General features: G+C 44.2%; 3 protein-coding genes and 1 long non-coding RNA gene across 4 annotated transcripts; 1 reads left to right on the forward strand and 3 right to left on the reverse strand.

Moving 5' to 3' along the window:
- Positions 1 to 145: 145 nt before the first annotated feature.
- On the reverse strand, positions 146 to 5887 carry LOC135260098 (caspase-6-like). Its single transcript, XM_064345275.1, has 8 exons — positions 5772 to 5887; positions 4645 to 4686; positions 4066 to 4108; positions 3647 to 3796; positions 3046 to 3122; positions 2628 to 2803; positions 2369 to 2519; positions 146 to 1696 (listed from the first exon to the last, which is right to left on the reverse strand). Exons 1-8 carry the CDS (start codon positions 5797 to 5799, stop codon positions 1461 to 1463), a joined length of 903 nt encoding a protein of 300 aa, XP_064201345.1. The 5' UTR covers positions 5800 to 5887; the 3' UTR covers positions 146 to 1460.
- Positions 3143 to 20545, forward strand: LOC135260100 (uncharacterized). Its single transcript, XR_010331468.1, has 3 exons — positions 3143 to 3396; positions 19746 to 19871; positions 20417 to 20545. It is a non-coding gene; the product is annotated as an uncharacterized LOC135260100 (long non-coding RNA).
- On the reverse strand, positions 7253 to 12610 carry cfi (complement factor I). Its single transcript, XM_064345271.1, has 12 exons — positions 12467 to 12610; positions 11336 to 11726; positions 11078 to 11219; positions 10508 to 10698; positions 10240 to 10350; positions 9662 to 9763; positions 9395 to 9436; positions 9042 to 9169; positions 8641 to 8744; positions 8210 to 8490; positions 7882 to 7983; positions 7253 to 7741 (listed from the first exon to the last, which is right to left on the reverse strand). Exons 1-12 carry the CDS (start codon positions 12524 to 12526, stop codon positions 7524 to 7526), a joined length of 1872 nt encoding a protein of 623 aa, XP_064201341.1. The 5' UTR covers positions 12527 to 12610; the 3' UTR covers positions 7253 to 7523.
- LOC135260096 (dnaJ homolog subfamily B member 14-like) lies at positions 14845 to 22630 on the reverse strand. The gene is made up of 8 exons (XM_064345272.1): positions 22406 to 22630; positions 20505 to 20679; positions 19489 to 19634; positions 18823 to 19008; positions 17011 to 17099; positions 16444 to 16553; positions 15945 to 16117; positions 14845 to 15752 (listed from the first exon to the last, which is right to left on the reverse strand). Exons 1-8 carry the CDS (start codon positions 22536 to 22538, stop codon positions 15628 to 15630), a joined length of 1137 nt encoding a protein of 378 aa, XP_064201342.1. The 5' UTR covers positions 22539 to 22630; the 3' UTR covers positions 14845 to 15627.
- Positions 22631 to 24259: the final 1629 nt, after the last annotated feature.

Here is a 24259-nt window from a genome sequence, read left to right on the forward strand (position 1 = left end):
GCCAATACAGTGTGTAGTTTGTGTAATGAGTTTTTGCATAATAAGAGCAAAGATCATGTTAACAGGAAATATCAGCAGATTCTAGACATTACCTATAATTCCAAGTCTTTTACAACCTGTACATCAAAAATGAAACTGGAGCAAATGACACGTCATTTTCATTTTATTGCACGTCTTACAGATTATTAACCAGACAGGATTTCAAAAGGCTGTTGTACTTTTAAAATAGGTCTCTCAAACAGATAGTGTGCTTATTTATACGTATAAAAAAAGTACAAATTCCATCCCTAAACAATACAAAAATGACATGCATATTAACCAGTCTATTTGCAGTTGTGTTCAAGAGTTTGAATCAAGTTTGTATAGGTTATGAACATTCAACAGGCAGTTAAGACAGTCACTAATAAATCTGCAATTCTGCACCTACAGCAATTAATTCATAACAGACACGGCCTTGTCAGTTTATTAAGTTTGTTTAACTATTTTTATGCAATTTGCAGCGGTTTATGTTGACCGAACGGACTAGTAACTACTAAAGGTCTTTACCGAATTTTGGCTGGTTCCCATTTCCGCTTCACTTACTGAACTTCCTAACAAAATGGAGCTAAACAGGCTTTCACAATAAAATTTCACGTTTAGACCGTGTTCATGTAAAACAGCTTGTCAGCTTAATCATTTAGTTATGATTATCTGATGCTGCAAACAGATAGCTACAATTGTAAGAGCTACAATCTCAGGGGAGGTGATGTTGTGTGAAGGTACAGGTAGATACACAAGTTAGATTTTGGCTTTCATATTTAGAGCCCATTTCTAATTCACACTTAAAGCCCAATTTCCAATAGGACACTGGATAGGGTGATGACAAGTAGGACTCCAAGATAAAAGTAATTTTTTTAAAATTCTTAAAATTGAAATCAATTTAGACATCTTGTAGGTTAAAATGCCATTTTGGATTAGGTGACAGGCGATTCACAGGATTCCAGCATTTGAATTAAAGTAAATATTCTACAGTCCTACAGATTGACTCTCCATGGCTTTATCAATGATTCATTTTTAAAATCACACATTAAGACAGATTCATCATGTGAATGTCTCAGAGCATAACAAACTACCCAAATACGGAAATTCCCTTTTTCGTGAAACAAACTCAGACTTGATCACATAAAGCTTAAGAGGAAAGTTAATTTCATATAAATTGAAAGCATCTTCAAGATAAACAACTGAAATCTCATTTACCCCAGTTCGATCTCCCTGCAGGTTCTTTAATGACAGTATTGCTACAAAACCACACCCCTAAATTACATAAACCACCACCACCACCACCATGGAATCTCAAGTAAAAGGAAACAAATCAGATTTATTCTAATTGTATGTGCACCTTGTTTTTTTTTTGTTGTAAAAAAAACCCTGAGGATTTTTAAAAACTTATTCGTTTTTTAGCCACTTGCTGGGTACAGAGGTCAGACCTTGGGTCTGAAGTAGAGTTTCTTGGTGAGCATGGAGGAGAAGCAGGGCACCTGCTTTTTGCCGATGGCGCTGGGGTCGGCGCTCCGACCCACCCTCCGCATGGACACCTTCCTGTTGACCAGCGTCAGCAGCTCCGTGAACTCCAGCTTCCCCCCGAACTTGTGCAGAAGCTGGCAGAGGTCCTGGATGTACCACGAGCCGTTGATGGTCTCCCTGTGAGAGTAGTACCCTGGTGGAAAGAGAGAGAGAGAGAGAGAGAGAGAGAAAGGGCAAGTCTAACTGCAGGTCTCTTTATCAGATAAACGGGGCGAAGTTTATAGTATATTTTGCAAACATGGCAGAGATGTTCTCATCATTGGTGCATTACCAAGCACAATACACCACATTCTGTCCTTTTAAAAAGTACGGCCTTTGGATCGCTGAACTGGTTGATACCAATTTGTCTTTTTACCGGGTATGATGTCATGATGTAAACTATGCAGAACACTTGGCTTTTATTTGCTAATTGCTATGAAATAATTTTTTAAGGAAATGTCCCTTTTCACCTAAGGACATCAAATATCACTCTAGCCTCCTGATAACACAGAAAATAACTTAAAAGAAAACAAGTCGCCTTGACCTGGGAGGTGGTTACAGAAACCATCGAAAGAAAATTCTGTCCATAGTCTCAACAGTGAGCAGAAAATACAGTAACAAACCCTTGAAATAATTAATCTTCTAATTATTCTAATATTTACCCCAGTTTTTTTGGTGGGTCCTGTGGCCCGTTTTTCCAGTGCTGAAAGTTTCTCTCAGCACAGTGCTGTTCACTGAACTCTACTTCCTGTACATGCTCTATGGTGCTGTACACTGAACTATACTTCCTGTACGCGCTCTATGGTGCTGTTCCTGCGCGGCTCACCTTCCGCCACCGAGTAGCACATGAGGAAGTCCGCCCCGGCGGGCAGGGTGCAGACCACCCCCGCGTCCACCACCACCTCGTTAGTCTTCACCTCGTTGTCCACCACGTCCATGGGCGTGACCGCAACGTCGTGTTCTTCACCGCGGCACGCCTGTTTAAACCGCGGAGAACGACACTTTACCGCTTACCGACGTCTGAACGAGAGCGGATCGAGCAAAAAATGAAATGAGTAAAACTGGCAGGAGCGACAGTCAGTCACCTGGAAAATGAAGATTTTGGGTTTTCCCACCAGACTCTTGCACTTGTCTCCCTTGAACAGCGCGGCGATTTCCTGGATGCTGAACTTGCCGTCGTAGGCGTAGATGTGATCGTTCTCGCCGTGGCTCAAGAACACACAGACGAAGCAGTCAGCGTCAGTGTGGTTGGCGTTTGCAGCTGTGAAGCACAGGTGTTTATGCGAATAACGGAACCAACGCACAATAGCTAAATCCATTTTACTTCACAAATAAATCAAAACTCTTTTGGTAGAGAAGACAACTTTTCAAAGTGCATGCACACTCGCACATCACACGTAATTCTATAATAAACATAATTCTATAATAAACGGTCATTATAGTGAGCCATTTACATAAACAGAACAGACCCAAGACAAATTATAGACAATAATAATTGTTTACCTTCCGTGATTACATCACAAACTTCTGCCATTTTGAGATTGTCATGTGCCTTCACTTCGAAATTCAGCTCCTTTAATCTGAGGCATGAACAGAACAAACGTACATTCTTTGAACTTTTTGTTATAGTTGTTGCTGTAGCTCAATTCATCCTGCCACTCTCTCAATTCAGGCACGTGTGATCAGCGTTCCCCTACGCTGCACGTGCACGTGCACGAGAAGCCGCCATGTTCGGAGCCACCATAAAAAGGTACAGATTCACTGCAGAGATCTGCCTTGCCCTCCTTCGGCTGGCGAGTGACAGCAAACGGGCAGGAAAAGTCTCTCGTGAATCGCAAATACGTTGGGCATCGGGTAAGTCAATGAAAGCAATGAGAAACATGCCAAATGTCCAATCCCCAAATCAACATTGCAGGCTAGCAAGCGACAGAAAGTAAGCGAGCATGGCGTTTACTGTACTGACGTTTGTGTCCACGAGGCCTGTGAATTTGCGCAGCGTACACGAAAATTAAACATAACTAGATAAATTTTGTTCAAGGGAGTATTGACAGTGGTTTTATGTGTTCGTTTAATAACACCACAGAAATGAAGAGCTGTACTGTACCTCTTGGCGAGATTCCAACTATCGGAATTGGTACCGTGGCGCTCGGGCATGCGTAGTTGCCAAAAGAAACGCTCCTGATTGAAGATGAGAGCCAAGCCGCGTCTGTTGTGATTCATGGCGTACTCCTCTGCGGGGTCCAGGTCGTCATGTCTTAAGAAAAGAGGCACATTATCCTCCTCCATCAGGTGGAACTAGAGGCGGGCTGCTTCTTCAGGCTACACTACCAGCTACACTGTAGTTTCAGAATACTGGACCTAGATCAGGGACATGCACAACTTACTTAGTACTAGAATACAAATCACAATTATCACGTAACTGAGCCAAGATTTACATTGTACACAAAGTCATTCATTGCATGCAGACTCCAAAGGGGACATTAACAAACAAACAAACAAAAAAAAAGAATAAAAAAAACTTACCCACTACTGGAGGCATCAACTTCTGTAATGTTTCCAGACTTGGCTAAAATAAAAGATGTACATTTGTAAGGGTATAAGTAGCCTACAAAATTTAGTGCATTAACACTATGAACTTCTATTCAACCAATGCAGCAAGAAGAATTATGAATTTGACAGTTGTATTATTGTAGTTATAAAACAGAATGTAAACCTAAATTATTAGACAATGGCGTTTAATCATGCTACTATATTGAAAAACGATTTAAAGTGACAGCGACTGGGGAATTCTTGTCCAGTGTCGCACAAGAGGGTAAACCTGTCCTTATTCGGCTGGTTGCACAGGAAAAACCACACACGCATTGAAGGAAATCAGAGAATTTCTGAGGTTAGAACAATAACACGTCTCTGTCCCCTCCATGCAAGGATGGAGCGTGCCGTGTGGTCGGCGATTTGCGTAAAGGAGATCAGAACGGTTCATTATTACTACTATTTAAAAAAAAAAAAAATAACAGTCAAACAGTTCATGCATAGTTCAACGTGTTCGCACGTTATTCGAAAATTTGCGTCTTTGGGTCAATGAAGACGAAAAAGCAGTCTTACCTGTTGTCTGGCCTATGGGTTTACTATCTTGTTCAACCCTCCCTGTAGAAGTTAAGATACAACTGAATTATATTTATTTAAACAGCTCAAAGAAAAGAAAATGATTTCAAAATGACATAGCAGTGTGTCACGACATAGACTATTTGTACATTTTGTATTTGTTGCGATTGTATACAATTCATACTTCATTACAGTTTATTTCCTTAACATTAGCAGTGGTAATGACAGATAAATCTATAGGGAAACATGGAAACGTCTCTGGAAATAAGCGATCATATCCTCAACGACGTTCCAATGAATGTAGTTCGGTCTAAACATTTCTAAGAATATGTTATTAACGTTGAAGGATTCTCAGATAATTACAGAATTTCCACGTTGAATGTGTGGCGCACGGCGGCTACATTTCCCATTTCCGCTTCACTTACTGAACTTCCTAACGAGCCATAGGTTGTGTACTTTAAAACCGGTCGTTGCATTCTCGTCTATTGTATTATAGCACTAAGCGTGACACAACACCCACTTGCAAAGCAACTCTTTTAGTATATGTTTCAGGCTACCCAGTAAAGAGGATACGATGAGATGGGCTTTGGTTTAACAGTCGTCGAGGTAAGGATTTATCCAAATGGGAGGTTAAGCTAGCTAGCTAGCTAGGAAAAGTCGTTCGTAATCACGATACTCTTATAGAACACCTTCGAACGTGAATGACTGTCATTCACGATTCTATGAAGGCAACTTACTACTTAGTTTAAATTAACTACGAAATAACACATTGATTTATAGCACAGTTCTGATTTTATGCTAGAGCTCTCGCTTAGCAACACCCTGGTATTCCGTAGCTATAACCCTTTTATTGGTTTTCTTGGTGCTTTCAATGTTAGCACTTGAATATCTAGATGACAATGCGACCGGTAGTAACCTGCACTTTTATGGCTATTATGTTAGACAATGGAGCAAGCTAGTCATGAAAGATCTCCAACCAACGTTGATTGATACCGAACCAGGCAGAATCTAACTGCTGAAAAAGGAACACATGGGAAGTACAGTTTTGTACAGCCCCAATTTAAGAGAAATGTGTTTAGTTTAGGCTTCACGTTAAGACAGAATGATGTTGAATCGAACTGCCTTACCCTGAGGACGATCACCTGAGGTATCCATGAGAGTTCCGTATCACACAACGATTCTGACACAATGTAACTCGCTTGGACGATCGAGCAAATTTAACCAACCTAAATGTTTGAAAAACAACGCCCATTGACGTGATTGGCTGAGGGTCAGTGCAAGAAACGCCACTCAAGCAGTGGTTCAGTAAAGTTTCACTTCCGGACACTAGCGTCGTCTCAGGTTACAAATCGAGATGTTCAGTTTTTAAAAACAAAATAAAAAAAAAACAGTTTCTGTGAGTACATATGAGTCAGGATGATGCGGTTTACTAAGATTGTGGGCATTGTTATGCTGAAACAGGAAAGGGCCTTCCGCAAATTATTGGACAAGAACAGAATTGTCCAAAATGTGATTGTATGCTGTAGCATTAAGATTTGCGTTTACTGGAACCAAGGGGCCCCACCCAAACCCTGAAAAACAGCCCCAGACCAAGGGAGTCCAGATACCTTTGGCGATATAGGATATTTCTGCCTATATGGTTTTACTTGAATATAGTAATAAAAAGATGAAAAATAATTGAGAATGTCCGTTCAAAACGATACACATCAATAATCTACTTTCATGCAAACATGACTTTACTAATAGAAATAATTAGTAAAGGCCAGTAAACTGTTGAGCCGCCAATTGTCCAGTTACTTTTGCTACCCTAAAATGGTGAGACTGTGTATACCAAGGGCTGTAATTCCTACATGGTTCGCCCGATATGGATGTAAATGCCCTTAAATTAAAGCTGAAAGGAAAAAAATGCCCCTCATATTCATCGTTTCATTTCAAATCCAATGTGCTGCAGTACAGAGCCAAAACAACAAAAAATGTGTCACTGTCCCAATACTATTGCATTTAACTGTATACGGAGAATTTTTGCATAAATTTTATTCCTGAATTTACTTTAAAAACCCAATAATGTCCTGGGTATAACTGACCAGGGCTAACAGTTTCACATGGTGCCAGTAAGTAAACAGAACACAAAGTGGAAAATGCAAATGCAAAATTAATTTCATAATCCTTTCATTTCAGTTTTTTTCAGTTGAGCCAAACGTATTGGAATAGAGAGATAACAGGTGCAAGGATCACCTGCAGTTAAAAAAAAATATTGTAGTGAGTGGGACACTTTTGCAGTGTCAGGGCAGTTAACTTCAGCATATGTTGATGTCTGTCTGGGCCCATGGCAGGTAGTGAAGGTCCAGTAGCTCTGCTCTTTGAATGGTATCTACGGTCCTGGGTGGAACTGGGTCGGAATGGTGACCTTCACCTGCATATGGCACTCTGGAGGAACCTGGTGAAAAATGGCGGTCGATCCATCTTCACGGTATCTTCTCCCTTTCAAGTCTGGATTCACATTTTTCCCTCCATTTTTTTGAGGAAGTGGCGTCTGGCACCACTCTTGACAGCCACAGACCAGTTTATGGTGTATAATCCGAGACAACTCCCGAAGAAAACCCACAAATTGTTATTACGTAATAATTTAACTTTTATTGCTTCCCGTCAGTCCTGAGATGCATTGATGGATATGTTATTTAGGCTATCAGTGGAATATACCTAGCGACGTAACATTACTAAAGCTGCAGAGATAGTGTAGTGTAGATCGCGATTAAAGGATATGACACGGTATCTATTCTGACAGTTTTTAAGGAAACTCTGTGAACTCATCCAGGCCGCGCGAGCTTCACAGCGATGAGGAACACCCCAGTGTTCCGTCAGATCTTCTGTCTGTGGCGCTACACGTTGTACCTGCTGATGGTTGACTTGCCGATGTGTGAGCTAATCCACTCGAAGTAGTGAGCCACTTTGGTGTAGACACCCGGGTGCCCGGCAATGCCACACTTATCGCCCCAGCTGACTATGCCCCACACGTACGCCACCCCCCTGACGTCCTCGCACACCAGCGGGCCCCCGGAATCTCCCTGGCAGGTGTCCACACTTCCGTCCAGCGAACCTGGGAAAACAATAGACGCCCAGTTAAATGCCCTTTGACCTGGACTGGATGCTAAATCCGCGGACTTGGCCATCTTTTACAATGCACTCATATTCGTTAAAAATAATAATAATAATAATAAAACACTCCAAATTTCATACCTGCGCACTCCATTCCAGGGAAATATCGAGATCCATAAATCCCTGAGCAGTTGCCCATTATTTCTATGGTTGCCCATCTAAGAGAAACTGTCTTCTGGTCATCTGTGGGGGAGATAAAACAGAAAAATATTTAGCTAGGAAACAACTAGAAAGATCAGGAACTTTTACCAAGCCAATCATGTACCTCCAGCACACACACCAAAGAAATGATTGCTATTATAATACTTCAATTGATATTTATTCTTTTAAAAATACGTAGTTATTGATGGTGGACCAGATCATTCATATGCGTTTTCTGAATATTTGAGCTGATGAGACCGTTACATACCGCCCTGTCGACCCCATCCAGAAATGGTGCATCTGTCGCCAGGCAGAAACTGGTACTCGGACCAGGGCACACACGCCGGACCAATAGCAGGGTTGTCGTGGAGGCATTTCGTGGTAAACGGCAGCTTTTCCAGTTGCAACAAGGCGATGTCATTCTGATAGGTGGTGGGGTTGTACTGTGGATGAATGATGACCTTTTCGACTAGGGCAAGGTCAGTGGAGTCCTGTTTGGTCAGCTTGCTCCAAAGGGAAAACTTAACTTGGTACGCTTCCGGCTTGGGCCTCCAAAGGAAAACCAAAAATCGATCACACACACACACACACATTTCAGGTATTACATAATTCAAGAAGCATTATTTGTAAAATCAAACCAATGGAGTGTATGACCTTTTTACACTTTTCTGTTGGAGATGAGTTTGAAAGCGCACATACCGGACACAGTGGGCTGCAGTCAGCACCCAGCAGCTGGAGATGTAGATTCCTCCACAGTCTATGGAGCCACTTTCCTGTATAGCTACCTGCCAGGGGAACTGGGTCTGGAAAGGGCCAGAAAATACACATTTTTCTAAGAAGCTGTGGGGAAAATCCATTGGGAGCTGGAAGTCCTCTCTAGCAAAGTCAAACACAGATCTATTCCAACAAGAACCAAGAATGCAGCAATGAATGGCGTAGTACTATGGATGTAGTTCTTAACGAGCCAATCACAAAGTTTAAAATAATAACTTAAAATGTTTTTCTTTTTTTGTGGATTTGAATAATCAGAGGTTCTCATTTAATTGTGAATCAAAGTTAAGAGAAAATTTTGACCGAAATGAAGAAAAATGAGTAGCCACCCTGCCAGCTTCTTCTCCTCCAACCACACGCTTCCGTCTGTGTGGCTTTGCAGGACTGGGTAGAGGCAGAGTTTTATTGGCTATCCCACAAACTAACGTCTCCACTTTCTCCCGCGCAATTTTAATCTCTGAAACGAGACGAGGAAAAGAAAGAATTAATTGCACTCAACATTTCGGTCTGATGAAATGCATCTGATAATGAATAACGTGTGTGTGTGTGTGTGCACGTGTGTCTGTGTATGTGTGCACAAGTATTTGTGTGTGTGTGTGTGTGTGTGCGCACACATGTACTTGAGTGTGTGCGTGCGCACATGTATTTGAGTGAGTGTGTGTGTGTGTGAGAGCATAATTACCCCGCTTTATGGGTGAAAGGACTTTTTCTTTCTGTTTGGTATCTGAAGAGGAACAAAAGGAAGATTATGACTGAATACTGCCTCTATGAGAGTACTGCTCCAATTAGAGATCAACATTCCAATTAGTGCTACCTTATGATTCACAATTTGCAGGAAAGTAATGAATAGATGGACAGTGGCATGATTACTTTTTCATTTACTTGATGGAAGAGAAAATAGAGGAGATAGAAATAGAGAAAACAAAATGCAGATTAAGCTCTCATTTACCAGTTATTTCATCCTCGCCTCCTAAACAGTCAACAATTCCGTCCATTTTGGCATCCTGGGGTATGCAGACATCAGTTTTGCAGTGAAATCCACTTCTGCAATCTATCAATTAGGAGATATCAGCGGTAGGCAGGGTTATATATGTCCAGAGGGGTGGAAATCTAGGTTGAGAGATGTTTTGACATAAACCAACTAGGCCAGCCCCAATATAGCTCGGGTTTTACCCAGATGTAGCCTGCGTATAGCCTAGTTAGCTAGAAAGCTTTCACTTTTCAACCAAACGTAGCCCAGTTTTCACCTGAATGCCTAGACTGTGTTTCAGCGACTATTCACAATGTTTACTGGGAAGTGTCCTCCAACATGCCTCCTAATCATTCCCATCCTCCAGAATAATTGTCTCAATAATTCCCTCACCAACATGGTGGATGAGAGATGAGCACAAAATGGCCGTCGTATGTCACGCAAATGGCCTATCATGGCATCCGAAAGCCCAATTCAGGTTTACGTGTGAACGTACATATTTGTTTTTCACCGGGAGCGGGCTTTCGAAAGAGCAGAGCTGGCCAGAGCGTCCTCACCTCTGCAGCACATCTCATCACTGTTGTCACCGCAGTCGTTGAGGCTGTCGCAGGTGCTGTTCAGGGCGATGCACTTCCCGTTGACACAGGTGAACTCTGACCTGGAGCAGACTGTGGAGAAAATGGGTTCCTCTGTGAGAGAGTCTCCACGAGGCATCGCTTGGTCCCCTGTCTGAGGTGCGTGGCTTCACCGGTCACCGGCATCACTTAAATCACATTTAAACAAAGTGTAGCAAAGCAAAGAAGAAGAAGAAGAAGAAACAAACACCTCTTGTGTGCTCGTAACAGGTGGCAGTTGCAACCATGGAGTCTTCCTCCAGCTGTCTGCGGGGACCTAGAGTGCACTCAGCCAGGGAGCCCTCCAGCCCTGTGCACTGCATGCTGACACACTCTCCTGGCCAGTCCTCCGCAAGACTCCTGATCTGGCCGTACTGGAGAGTCGTGGCCTTTTCTGCACCCCTGTGACGCAAGAATGTTACGTTACTTCCTGCAATTCCAGAGATACCACACACTGCTTTTATCTTCTACAGGGGGCCCGCACTCTGAAGAATAACTTTGGTGTTTAATGGGCAGAAATCTTGATGATAAAACAGTGCGTGCTTCTGCATGGTAGAGTTTCAGTTTTTTTCTACATTTTTTCCACTTTTCCAGTTATCCGTGTGTTAAACTTTACTGTATCACATCATTCGCTCTCTCACCAACACTGGAGATGTTTTTTTTTAAGAGAACGTGAATGCGTTTCTTTCACCACGCGACGCTGCCTGAGGCGAAGTGAATGTGGTGGAAGCGGGACACAGATGTGTACGAAACGGCGTGAGATCAGACCGCAAAGACCTACATGCGCTGATTTTTTTTGTGTCTGCACACGACGTTGGCTGCCAGCACGTTCCACCCCTCCCCGCAGATGAGGACAGTCCCGTTCTGGGGAACCTGCACCGCCACCACATCGCCCTCTCTCAGGATCGTCTCGAACGAATCACCTGCAGCAAACGCGCGAGATGGCAGAGTGGCGTTTCTCAGTGGCTGCAAAAGACGAGCCGTGCGGACAAATTCAGCGCCAAGGTGCCCGTGGGAGGGGGCAAACTGCGCTCTTTACCTTTGCAATCGTGGCCAAGGTGAGAGAATGCGGTGGTCTGTCGGAGGCATTCCACTGCCTTCACCTGGCAGAAGGAGACGTAGCTCCGCTTGTTGTTGCTGCACACTGGCGCCCCCTTGTGGCACATGTAAGGAAGCTTACACGTGCAGGTGCCGCCAATGCATCGCATCCAGGGCGGACAGAACGCCTTCTGGCAAGACAGCTGCGTGAAGCGCTCCTTCAGACAGTGCCCTGAGCTCAGGAACGGGTCCTCTGGGGCCGGAGGATCTGTGGCAACCGCGGGAGCCGTGGTAACCGTGGCAACTGCGGGAGCCGTAACCGTGGCAACTGTAGAGACATTGGCTGTACTTACTTCACCGCGTTGAGGGCTATCTTCATCCGGCGGGCTTTCCTGTGTAGGGCAGGAATGAGCGGGGATCACTTTCTGGGGGAGGGAGCAATACCCCTAGTCTGAACGAATTAGAAACACACCAGCTTTCCCTTTGCCTGTAAAAAGACCCGCCCACTCCAGCAAAAGACCTGCCACTCGATGCGTCAGCAGCAAACGGCGCGAAGGGGAGGGGAGGGGAGAGAGGGGCGCTGAGGCTGAGCCAAACTGTTCCACGTGCTGCAAGCCCTGCTTTCCTCTCAGCTCGATCTCCAGCGTTGAGTAAACATAGCGGGTATGAGCCTTGCACTCCACGGTCAACATTCCGCTGGGTGACTCTAATCACCACTGTCATATTATTTTACCAGTATGTATTTCACTGCAATAACAACCTCTTTAGAACACGTAGGCTACCTGTAATGACACTGCCATGATTTAATAACACATTCACAGGACGGGAGGACATAGTGCAAAGGCAAAGGCCAAATAAATTATTTGCTCATCATCTAGAAAATAGAACTGACAGAGCGAATGACCCCAAATGCCCGCTTAGAGCCAATGAAAAAGCTACGACTGAATCTTACTTACAGCGGAGAGTTCAAACACCGTGTTATTTCGATCTTTATAAAAAAATAAAATAAAAATGTACCAACCAAAACCCTGCTTGAATATGTGCAGTAATATTCATATAATTCGTCACGAACAACTAATAAAAATATAAAATGCTACATCTCACATCGGTGAAGTGCAAGGCGTATATTTACCGCAACTCCGCTTCCAATGAGCAATGCACTAAACAGGTAATAATACGCAACCGCCTCCATTGCGAATCCGTAGTACACTGACACTCGTCCGAAAGCTGCCCGTGTACAAATGCGCTGTAATGCGATTAATGATTAGCTGCAGTCAATACAGAACACTGACATCCCGGCCAACGCAGACTCCAAAAACCTACCGCGTATCTGAAAAGGCTGCTTCTGCTTCCCGTAATCTCATTGCATTGCATAAGATAAAGAGAAAAAACAAGCGGGGGAGGATGAACTGAACCTACCATGCAAGAATGATGCCGCTAGGAGAACTGCAAAAACAAAGATAAATATTCGTGGATTAAATTCGACATCTCTGTGAGGACCTTCATACCACGGTCGCCCCAATACTTCTGTTAAAAATAACCCTAAATCTACAATATGTCTAAATCTATAGTAAAATAATTCCAGTTAATTTATTCCAGTTAAGCCTCAATAATGGTGCAAGATGCAGTCCTACATAAGCTGCATGGTCAAAAGAATGTGGACACCTGACATCGAACATCTCATCCAAAACTATGAGCATTAATATGGAGTTGGTCCATCCTTTACTGTTATAACTACCTCCACTCTGGGAAGGCTTTATACTAGATGTTGGTGCATTGCTGCAGGGATTTGCTTCCATTCAGCCAGAAGAGCATTAGTGAGGTCGGGCACTGATTGGGCGATTAGGCCTGGCTCGCGGTTGGCTTTCCATTTGATCCTGAAGTTGTTGGTGGGGTTGGGGGTCAGGGCTCTGTGCAGGCCAGTCAAGTTTTTCCACACCATTTTTGACAAAACCATTTCTATATGGACCTCGCTGTGTGCCCAGCGGCACTGTCATGCTGAAACAGGATAGGGCCTTCCCCAAACTGTTGGGGAAGCACAGAATTGTCTATAATGTGATTGTATGCTGTAACATTGAGATTTGCCTTCACTGGAGCTTAAGGGCCTAGCCCAAACCATGAAAAACGGCCCCAGACTAAGCGTTGTCCAGATGCTATTGGTCATACAGTGTACGTGATATACAGATATATAGTTATTATGGTAGAAACACAATTACAATTACTCAAGAGTATTTGAGAGATATGGTATTAGCTTTTCTTAAGTACTCAATAATCACTTCAATACCACACAATCAAGAGCGGTTTTCACCCATTGTTCAGCCTTTAGACGTCCTTTTGGCAGTTTTGTTTGTATTTTCACTTTATTAACCATTAACTGTATTGCAACATGCCGAGCTGCTTCAGTACTGACAGCCGTGGGAGTAATGCACTGAAAAATGCCAGTGTCGTCAGGATACCACAGTTCATGCAAGATTCATCTCTCTGCACCTCTGAGTGACAAACAGAGACTGCTGTGTCATCAGTTTCCAATCAGGAGCCCTTGAGTTAACCACAGACCAGCCTCCTGAGTGGCCCCTGACTCTACCTGGTGCTTATTACAGGTAAGGCCCCAGGTCGGGTCACCTGGATAACACGTTAGCCCAGCGCTTCCCAACCTCGATCCTGGAGGCTCGCCGTGTACGCTGGTTTTTGTCAAACACAATCGCTTGATTGGTTAATGTTGCTGAGAACGTGTGGAAGCTCTACCATAATTCCGTGGTTCTGCTTTATTTTAACACAACGCAGGGCCGGGTCCAAAATGGCATACTTGCCTACTGTTGAGTATACAAGTTGCGGACAAGCTGCATACTCAACAGTAGGCAAGGGATGTCGGCTGTTTCAGACACTCACCAGTTCAGCTCATTGCCCTTCGCAGTCAGTGAAACTGCAGTTATTTTACACAGAAGGACTCGGGTTTCCACTCTTAACAAACAGAACCCAACTTATTTCACCGACCAGCTTGTAACTGATTTCGTTAAAAACTGGAAATATTTGCCTTATAGTACATACAGCACAGGAAGTGAAAGCACAAGTTGGTAGAGCAGCTAATTAGTAAAGACAGGTGGGCCAAATTAGGGTTGAAGTGAAAACCTTCAGGACACTAGATCTCCAGGGACAGGGCTGGGCAGCCCTGCTCTAGCTGTTGAGTGAGGTGTGCTGTGTTAGGGTAGGAGTGAAAACCCTAAAGGACAGTAGATCTCCAGGGACAGGGTTGGGCAGCCCTGAGCTAGCTGAAGGAGCTTCAGGCATGAGGACTGGTTGTACCATAAAAGCGATGAAAAGAATGAGAAGGTGAAACAAAGGAAACCAGACTGGGAGTAATGACCCTTTGGAACACTGGGAGACTGAAATGAAACAGACATTGTTTGTTGTGACGGAACGACACAAGACAGATTTACTTGACATTCAAGAGTTCAGACGTATGGACACAGAAACCACATTTCAGATTAAGCATAACAAAAACCAAACATATTACAGTAATAAGTTAAACTTTATTCGAATATTCTTTTCTGTCGACGAAGATGCATTGTTTTCTAAATATCTGCATAATTACCACAATTATTCTCCATAATAACCTCAGATACTAAAAAAAAAAAAATCATAATTTTGTACACGACTCAGTGAATTAAACGGTTAGACATGAACGCTCTGTGCGATTCAGTGCACTGTCTCTGGCCAAAAAGGCGGCCCAAACTCCGACCGCTGTATCGTTTCCTTCACGGTTGCGTGTCGGCGAGCAGCATTGGAAGCTTCCGGAACGCGCGCTTCTCCGCGACGCTACGAGAGAGAAAGCGCCGCTCGAAATCCCCTCCAGGCTGTGGGGTGCGCACCCCAAATGAAACCCCAAAACCACGTGTTAGGAAGAAACAAAATAATTATAATAATAATAAGAATAATAAATGTTAAGTCAGGCAAAGTAACCGAAACCCGCAAACCGGAAGATTCAAAAGACACGTCCGCGGAGAGCCAACAGTCTTCACGTGAGCGTTTCTCCCGAAAAAAAAACACGCTTCTCCACGCAACAGAGAGGGAAGGTGCTGTTCACAGTTTCTCTTAAGCTAGCTTCTTCTTCTTTTTTTTCCTTTATGTGAACGACGATGAGTCAGGAGCCAGAGGGAGGGCCTTCCGCCGTAAGGCCTGTTTCACGTTTCTCTTCATATCTATGTTCATATTAATCATTCTTTTAAAAAAAGTATACCTATGGGCTTTCTATATATATATATTTACGCTGTAAAAGCCGGGAGGAAGGGCGGCTCATCCTCCTCGATACAGGCTGTTCAGTCTGTCCAGCTCCTTGCAGTTCTCCATGTTCATAAGCTCCGCCTTCCTGCGCAGGCGCTCGTCCCTGTACACCCGGGCGGCGTAGGTCAGCTCCGTTTCTGCGGGTGGAGAGGGAAGGAGTACGGGACACAGACAGGAAGTTAATCCCAGCGCCAGACCGTTTTAAATCCCAGAGTGCTTGAGGAGATTAAGTTACAAACACAAGCGGACGCTGTTCAGTATAATACATTTTGCATAGCTAATAACAGTTACGAAAATTAAAAAATTTTAAAAACCGGTTGCAAACTTACTTGTTTGTCTCTCTTTCCAGCAGTTATTTCTGACATTAGCGATGTAGTCCTCTTCCACTTCCTTCTCAATTTTCTTCAGCTCTGACCCCTTGTACTCTGACTTGAACTCCCTGGCGACGTAATAATTGACGTGAAGGTTCTCCGTCTGTCGTTTGATGTTCTGTCCCGTGGACCTGGACAGGAAGTAAACAAAAAAAGAAATCCTCCAGTGGACACGGGGTAAACACAGAAGTGACCATACAGAGGACAGGAAGTAAACACAAACATGACCGTACAGAGGACAGGAAGTAAACACAAACATGACACCGTACAGAGGACAGGAAGTAAACACAAACATGACCGTACAGAGGACAGGAAGTAAACACAAACATGACCGTACAGAGGACAGGAAGTAAACACAAAAGTGAGGGTACAGAGCGTTGCTACTCCAGTAAAAAGTGCCCTAGGACTGAGCACTTCTACCGTTTAACAGGCGGGGCTGCCAGGCGCTGGAACGTACGATCGTGGGTAGAGGCTGTAGGGAGGCGTGGACACCATCATGTGGCTCAAAATGGACACCAGGATCATCACCAAGATGGGCATGAGCTGGATGAACATGGAGAAGCCACCCTGGAACGAAAAGAAAAAAAGAGCACCACAGTCAGACTGTGTGACCGAACCCGCGCGGTCACATGTGAGAGGTTAGCGGTGCTACGTATGAGCAGTTAGCGGTGCTACGTATGAGCGGTTAGCAGCGCTGTGTGTGCATGGTTAGCGGCGCTACGCGCGGCCAGTTAGCAGCGCTACGTATGAGCGGTTGGCAGCACTGTGTGTGAGTGGTTAGCAGCGGTATGTGTGAGCGGTTAGCAGCGCTACGTATGAGCGGTTGGCGGCGCTGTGTGTGAGCGGTTAGCGGCGCTACGCGCAGGTGGTTAGCGGCACTGTGTGTGAGCGGTTAGTGGCGCTACGTGCCGGCGGTTAGCAGCGCTGTGTGTGAGCGGTTAGCGGCGCTACGTGCCGGCGGTTAGCAGCGCTGTGTGTGAGCGGTTAGCGGCGCTACGCGCGGGCAGTTAGCGACGCTACGTACATCTCTCTCCTGCCGCCTTTCGCGGCGGCTCTGGCTGGGGTGCTGCTGGCTGTGGTGCGTTCGGCCATTGCTGTACGTGTGCGCAGCCGCTGCGGAAAGGATTAGAAACACGGAGCATTAATCCCGCCATCAGCGCTTAATGCGCCTCAGATACTGGACACATTACCATCTCAAACACAATGCCTCAGATACTGCCTGCATTACCATCCCAAACACAATGCCTCAGATACTGGACACATTACCATCCCAAACACAAGGCCTCAGATACTGCCTGCATTACCATCCCAAACACAATGCCTCAGATACTGCCTGCATTACCATCCCAAACACAATGCCTCAGATACTGCCTGCATTACCATCCCAAACACAATGCCTCAGATACTGCCTGCATTACCATCCCAAACACAATGCTCAGATACTGCCTGCATTACCATCCAAACACAATGCCTCAGATACTGGACACATTACCATCCCAAACACAATGCCTCAGATACTGCCTGCATTACCATCCCAAACACAATGCCTCAGATACTGGACACATTACCATCCCAAACACAATGCCTCAGATACTGGACACATTACCATCCCAAACACAATGCCTCACATACTGCCTGCATTACCATCCCAAACACAATGCCTCACATACTGCCTGCATTACCATCCCAAACACAATGCCTCAGATACTGCCTGCATTACCATCCCAAACACAATGCCTCAGATACTGCCTGCATTACCATCCCAAACACAATGCCTCAGATACTGGACACATTACCATCCCAAACACAATGCCTCAGATACTGCCTGCATTACCATCCCAAAAACAATGCCTCAGACACTGCCTGCATTACTATCCCAAACACAAGGCCTCAGATACTGCCTGCATTACCATCCCAAACACAATGCCTCAGATACTGCCTGCATTACCATCCCAAACACAATGCCTCAGATACTGGACACATTACCATCCCAAACACAATGCCTCAGATACTGCCTGCATTACCATCCCAAACACAATGCCTCAGATACTGGACACATTACCATCCCAAACACAATGCCTCAGATACTGGACACATTACCATCCCAAACACAATGCCTCAGATACTGGACACATTACCATCCCAAACACAATGCCTCAGATACTGGACACATTACCATCCCAAACACAATGCCTCAGACACTGCCTGCATTACCATCCCAAACACAATGCCTCAGATACTGGACACATTACCATCCCAAACACAATGCCTCAGATACTGGACACATTACCATCCCAAACACAATGCCTCAGACACTGCCTGCATTACCATCCCAAACACAATGCCTGCATTACCATTAATGCCAGTATTGTAGATTCTTTTAACTGTTTATATCTTGTCTTTTAAGCTCTGTTCACCCCAGTTCTCATTCAGTTTCTACTGAATATGGCGAACACATTTGAACTGAAATGTGAATGTCCCCAATTCAGCTCTCGCCTCAAATCTCCCTACTTCAGCTGAGCTTCCTTATATTAACAATTCCTTTGTGATTTCTATTTATAAGATGGCCTTTGAGGACCAATTTATAATTAGCAAGGATTGTCCTTCTACAAAGGGACAACACATATATGCGCTTTATTAGAAACACTGTTAATACAACTATAAGGAGCAAGCTCAGAAACTGACATGTGCTAACTGCAGAACTCATTTTGGAGCCCACCTGCTAAGTGGAATGCATTAGTGTGCTCCTACATTTTTCAGCTTAGGAGCTTTTTTTTTTTTTTTAAACCACAAGTGGCCCCTGGGAAAAAAAAAGATTAGTAAAAGGCGGACATACTTGAAGGGAAGCCGCCCCCGAAGAACATGTTGAACAGGTCCTCGGGCGTGATGTCCGCCTCGAACCCTCGGTGGTAGTCGAACCCTCCGTGACCGTGACCGGGGGCGACAGGGTCCTCTCCTCCCGTCAGGTCGTACTGCTTCCTCTTCTCCGCGTTGCTGAGCACGGCGTAGGCGTTACCGATCTCTGCAGGGGTGGAACGCAGTACACGCCTCAGCTGCCGCCAAAAATGCCTTCCCACCCCCCCACCCCCCGCCTCGATCCCCCTCCCCCCCCCCCCCCAAAGCTCAGCACTCAAACCACATAAGCCGGCTCATAGTGCTTCATATATTGTATACGGTAGTTTGCGGTCATCTTTTTAAAGGGCTATTCTACAAACAGCAACACACTGCACCGTATAAATACTTCCCTTGTCCATTTTTTTTTAGCAAATTTATTTTCTTTATTGTAACCATTATAGTTATAAGCAGAAGTATTTTCGTGAGCACTTCTAGACTGGTCGAGATCTATGTGTACAATATATGTAAGCACCGCGCATCAACCTGTACACCATACCATGTCTATACCTTATACATCTATAAGACGTTTAACTTCGGCCCACTGGGGTGTTTTACTGCACCCTAGTGGTGGAGAAAGGCACTGCACTGCTGCAGGAGGCTTCATTACTTTTGAAGGCCTCTGTCGCCCCAGGAGCGTGGTTCTTGTCAGGGTGAAACTTGAGAGCCAGCTTCCTGTAGGCCTTCTTCAGCTCGTCCTCATTGGCCTCTTTATCGACACCCAACACTTCATAGTAGTCCTTGCACTTCTTAATCCTAAACCGAAGCAACACAGAGTCACAATGAAATAAATCACTCACTGCAGATAAAGCATAAGCACACACTTAGCCACCTGAGTTCCAATTACTAATTTTTCATTTTACACAGAACAAAGGATCTCCGATCAGCGCTGTGCAAGTTGAGCTGGTCAGGGCCACATCCTGGATCCATGAGCCGAGAAAACAGGTCATCGTGACAACTGTGCGTGTGAACGAGAACCTGCTGAGGATACAGGTGCTCATTCCGATACAGTGCAAACACACGCCTGAAACAGCAGCTGCCTCCGGATTTCAGTGCTATAAACTGCATATACACTATACACCATACCTGACATGTACATTTAGAGTTTATGCAGGTGCATAGAATATGTATTTATCAAACTGAGGTAATATTAATTAACTATTAAATTGCTGCAAATTCTAGCAAAAAAAAAGAAGCATTATCATGTGGGTAGCAGGCGGCCATGCCTGTGGACCACACTGTTCACCATTTAACCAACTGTGTTCCATTTGACTAAAAACTGTTTCAGAGATGAGCACAAACACACACTCACTCACTCACACAGACAGACACACAACACACACATGCACACACAATTTAGACATTGCAGACTGGGAGAAAATATGGGTCAAATAAAAAAAAGAGAGTAAAGATATGAACCCAAAACTCCTCTGACACTGGGTGCATTAGTTCAGCCACAGCAAATGCCAAAAGCAGCTTTTTAAAAAAATGATTCTGGCTTCTAAGAGAAAAACACAAAATATCCCCACTCTTGACAGTAAAAATGAACGAGGGACCCCTGTGCTAAGACCGAGCGCAGGAAGAGGCGAGAGGGGTTAGGAATGAACGACTCGGCGTCACACGCACCTCTGCACCCCCTCCACCTGCTCCTTGCTGAAGCTCTTGGCTGCCTCTCCTCCTCCCGTTCCCTGGCTGTCCCGCTCCGGCTGTGATTGGCTGCCCTCGGAGCGGTCTTCCCGCCTCCGGCAGTAGGCCCCGTTCCCTGCGGCGCTCCCGTTCCTCATCAGCGCGTCCAGCAGCACTGAAACCAGGACACACACAGCGGCGTGAGACTCAGATCCCAATGCAACGTAAGGTCGCGCCGAGGCCGCTGGGAAATGCAGTGCAGAGTTCAGCACCCCATGTTTAACAGTGCACAAGCTATGGAAGAAAACTACATTACCCAAAAACCAGTGAGTGCAATGAATATGGTTATGGCAATGAGACAGATCGGAATTAGAATTGTAAAACAATCAGGTCTAACTGGAATGTATCAGTTTTTTATTCTTTTTTTCCTGAGATAACACCAGAACCGGAACATGATGCTGACCCACACTGTGCAGACGTGGCAGTAAGGGATTAGATCAGCAGACACTGCTGGCATGTCTGGCCTGCAGGGTCTTTCAGCAGAGGGACCAGGCCTCTGTCACTGCACAGAGCCCTGTGAGTGAGAGAGACAGCCACAGTGGGGTCGTGCCACATGCACACCAGCAACTGCTGCTTTGATGCATTTCCCAGTGCACCCCAGAGAGCTCTAATCCCATTTGTCAAAACACTTGATGAAATGAACATATATATACAATTTAACTCTCTTTTTTAAAAACATAGGCCTAACATCTAAGGGCAAAAATAAACCATTTGCAGGATTTGGCTAATTAACTGCCAAAATCCCCTTGTTGGAGTAAATTAGTTGCATATGTCCATAGAGGATCTACTGTCCATGCTTGGAATATTCAACATCGTAGTCTATATGTCCAATTTCCAATCAGCTACATCCATACGAGACGATTCAAATGATCGTGAGATAGAGTTCCCTTGTTTAAAAAAAACGGACAGAAGACCAAACGGAAGTCAACGATGGTGACTTAGCTCTGTTACGTTTCAGGCAATCGTGTCATAGTTAAACCAATGCGTCCCAATGCTAGCTAGTGATTTTCTGCCTCTTCAACTGATTCCCAAGGCATCAACCCTGCCCAGTTCGACTTGACCCACTCCCCATCTTTCGGTTTAAGAACACTGCCCCGTGATTCTTACAAAGCCATTCCAATCAAGTGAAATAGCTAGCTACTCCCATGATGCTAAACCTGGTCTGGTCATGCATCGTTTCTCCAGCTAGCTCACGAACATTTGAAGCTTAGACCAGCACGCCATGCAATAAATAAATAAACAAACAGACCAAAAATACAGCCCCGGCTGAACAGCGTTTATTCCGCTTGATTAGGCTTTAGCTACAATGGCAGTTAGGAGGCACCGTTAGCTAACGCAGGCAAACTAGCTAGTAGCATAACAGCAAAATCTTGACATGTCAGTACGTTAGCAAAACGGATATGTTACTCATTTGACAAATAGTGACGGTAATTTCCTTGTCAACACGCTATCTACCCATCAGTCTAGATGGTTAATTAATTTAGTTTAGTTGTACACATATGATAAAAATTGGCCCACATGCTAATAGCCAGTCAGACAGCTAGCCAACAAGTCTATTACTACTAGCTAGACTAGACTAATAATATTCTTACCACACATCTAGTTAGCTAGCGAGGTAAGCTAGTCAACCAGCTAGCTACAGTGAGACAATAACATGCAGTTCATTTAGCACTATCCCCACTTTGCTGATAGCGTGCTACAATATTTCTTCCCGATGCCTTGTGTAAATAAACACGCATCGGTTAACTATCTGGCTAACCACAAAGCTACACGTCGTAAGCTAATGCTTACAGCCGTTTTGGTTAACAGCGCTAGCTCACTAGCTAGCATAGCTGGCTTACCTCTCGCTTTATTCGTCGGATACAGTTTTTCCGCTTTATTAAGAAATTTCACTGCCTTATCTTTATCCCCTGCTGCGAGTGCGTCCGTTGCTATTTTGATACATTTTTCTGCTTCGTCCCTGTTCCCTTCCATTGCTTTTCCTTACCCCCCCAAACCTTAACATTAATCTGAGCCGACTGCATCGAATGCAAACACACAGTCCTTCGCCAGTGATTGCACGAGGCACTTTCGTTAGTAGTTGATTTGGAAAAAAATATTAATAGTAAAGTTAGCTGTGTAAATTTGAATAATTAATCTTTTTAATGGCGGTAATTACTTTGTGCAGTAATACATGTGTTTTTACACTTTTCCGATTTTGTGACGAATCGGCTTCCATAGCTAGCCCTTGTACCATAGACTGTATACTGTGTACCTGGTGTTGTCGCATATTTAGTATCGAATTTTTTGTACAGTCTATGGTCGCATGTTAACAACCGATTTCTGCCTCAGAACTGTTGCGGACTTATTTAACCTCAAAATGCGATGTACTCTATTGGACCCAGTACCCTATAGCAAGTCTGCTGGCTGTGATGGTGTGGCATTTTGTGTAACATATCATAAATGTATCGATCTTACAAAGCAAACAAATCTCACCTACAGTGCCCTGCACTCTCGTAGATCCTACTGCAGCCTTAACCCTCCTATTATGTTCAAATTAACTAAGAACTTTTACGTTTGGGGTCAATTTGACCCCAGCAATATAAACCTGCAAAAAATAATAGTTACAGTAGTTAAAGTGTTACCAAAGTTTCTCTCTCAGCTACTTCAGGCCTTTCTACTGACCATCTTAATAGCCCAGTAAATAAAACACGACTCTCCCCATCCTCCTCTTATACATCAAGTATTGATTTTGTATGACTATTACGAAATATGCAAATGACTGTACAATCCCATTCATTGACCTAAAATGGAAAACAAACTATGTTTTGGTGTTTGCAGGGCTTTATGTTGGTATTAAGTGCTCATTAAAAAAGAAAAATAACATTTGGAAAGAAACACACCTTTTATTATCAAGCATAGTAACATTTTATGTTTGGGGTCAATGTCAAACATTTCAAATGTTTAGGTTCAGAAAACACTTCAGAACATCAATAAGTAATATATGACAGTTATTCAATAATGAAGAAACACCAATAAAAAGTAAATGAATCACCAGAATTGAGTTTTGATAAAAAATGAACATACCAGCTCAACTAGGTACCCGTGGGTATCAGTTCTTCATTCAGACAAGATTGGTGCAAGTTTGTCACGCTCCTGTCGACCCTGCCTTGTTTCCCTGTCATCAAAGTGTATAATGTGGGAGAAAACATGAAATGCCTCCAGAGACATTGTGGCTGGAAAAATGGCCCTACCAATGTGAACATTCCAAAGGCTTGCGGTTGCTTCACCTTTTGACTTGTACACTCCTGCCAAAATAAGCAACCCAATATAGGATTGCTAGTGGATCACATCCAGCTCTTTCCAATTGTCACCATACACACGCCTCCCCTCTAAGTTTGTCATTTCAAGAATATCCTTTTGCATTGATGGTGCTATGAAGAGTTCAAATGCAGACTTTATGTCTTGTACATGACTCCTAGCATATCTGGTGGGGCCTGGAACCATTTTGATGACATTAGCAGCACTAAATCTACCCTGTCTTTCAACTGGGGATCCGGACCATAGTAGTTCTCCATTTTTGGAAGTGAACATGTCAGTTCTTGGTGGTTGAGAGATGACAGGAGAGTTTATTGGTGGTTGAAAGGCCACAGGAAGGTTTCTTGGTGGTTGAGAGATGACAGGACGGTTTATTGGTGGTTGAGAAACAAAAGGAG

The sequence above is a fragment of the Anguilla rostrata genome, chromosome 7, assembly GCF_018555375.3.
Source record: "Anguilla rostrata isolate EN2019 chromosome 7, ASM1855537v3, whole genome shotgun sequence".
Classification (NCBI taxonomy): Eukaryota; Metazoa; Chordata; class Actinopteri; order Anguilliformes; family Anguillidae; genus Anguilla; species Anguilla rostrata.

Excerpts from the sequence above, each read along its gene's own strand:
- LOC135260098 (XM_064345275.1), bottom strand. The coding sequence starts at position 5,799 with ATGGATACCTCAGGTGATCGTCCTCAGG. Across the intron at positions 3,123-3,646 it reads AGTTGGAATCTCGCCAAGAG|ATTAAAGGAGCTGAATTTCG; the intron begins GTACAGTACAGC and ends TTCATGCCTCAG. Across the intron at positions 2,520-2,627 it reads CCAAAATCTTCATTTTCCAG|GCGTGCCGCGGTGAAGAACA; the intron begins GTGACTGACTGT and ends CGGTTTAAACAG.
- LOC135260096 (XM_064345272.1), bottom strand. The coding sequence starts at position 22,538 with ATGGAAGGGAACAGGGACGAAGCAGAAAAATGTATCAAAATAGCAACG. Across the intron at positions 17,100-18,822 it reads CGGGGGCGGCTTCCCTTCAA|CGGCTGCGCACACGTACAGC; the intron begins GTATGTCCGCCT and ends TCCTTTCCGCAG. Across the intron at positions 15,753-15,944 it reads CTGGAAAGAGAGACAAACAA|AAACGGAGCTGACCTACGCC; the intron begins GTAAGTTTGCAA and ends CTCCACCCGCAG.
- cfi (XM_064345271.1), bottom strand. The coding sequence starts at position 12,526 with ATGGAGGCGGTTGCGTATTATTACCTGTTTAGTGCATTGCTCATTGGA. Across the intron at positions 8,745-9,041 it reads GAGGAGAAGAAGCTGGCAGG|ACCCAGTTCCCCTGGCAGGT; the intron begins GTGGCTACTCAT and ends GGCCCTTTCCAG. Across the intron at positions 7,742-7,881 it reads CCCTGGAATGGAGTGCGCAG|GTTCGCTGGACGGAAGTGTG; the intron begins GTATGAAATTTG and ends TTGTTTTCCCAG.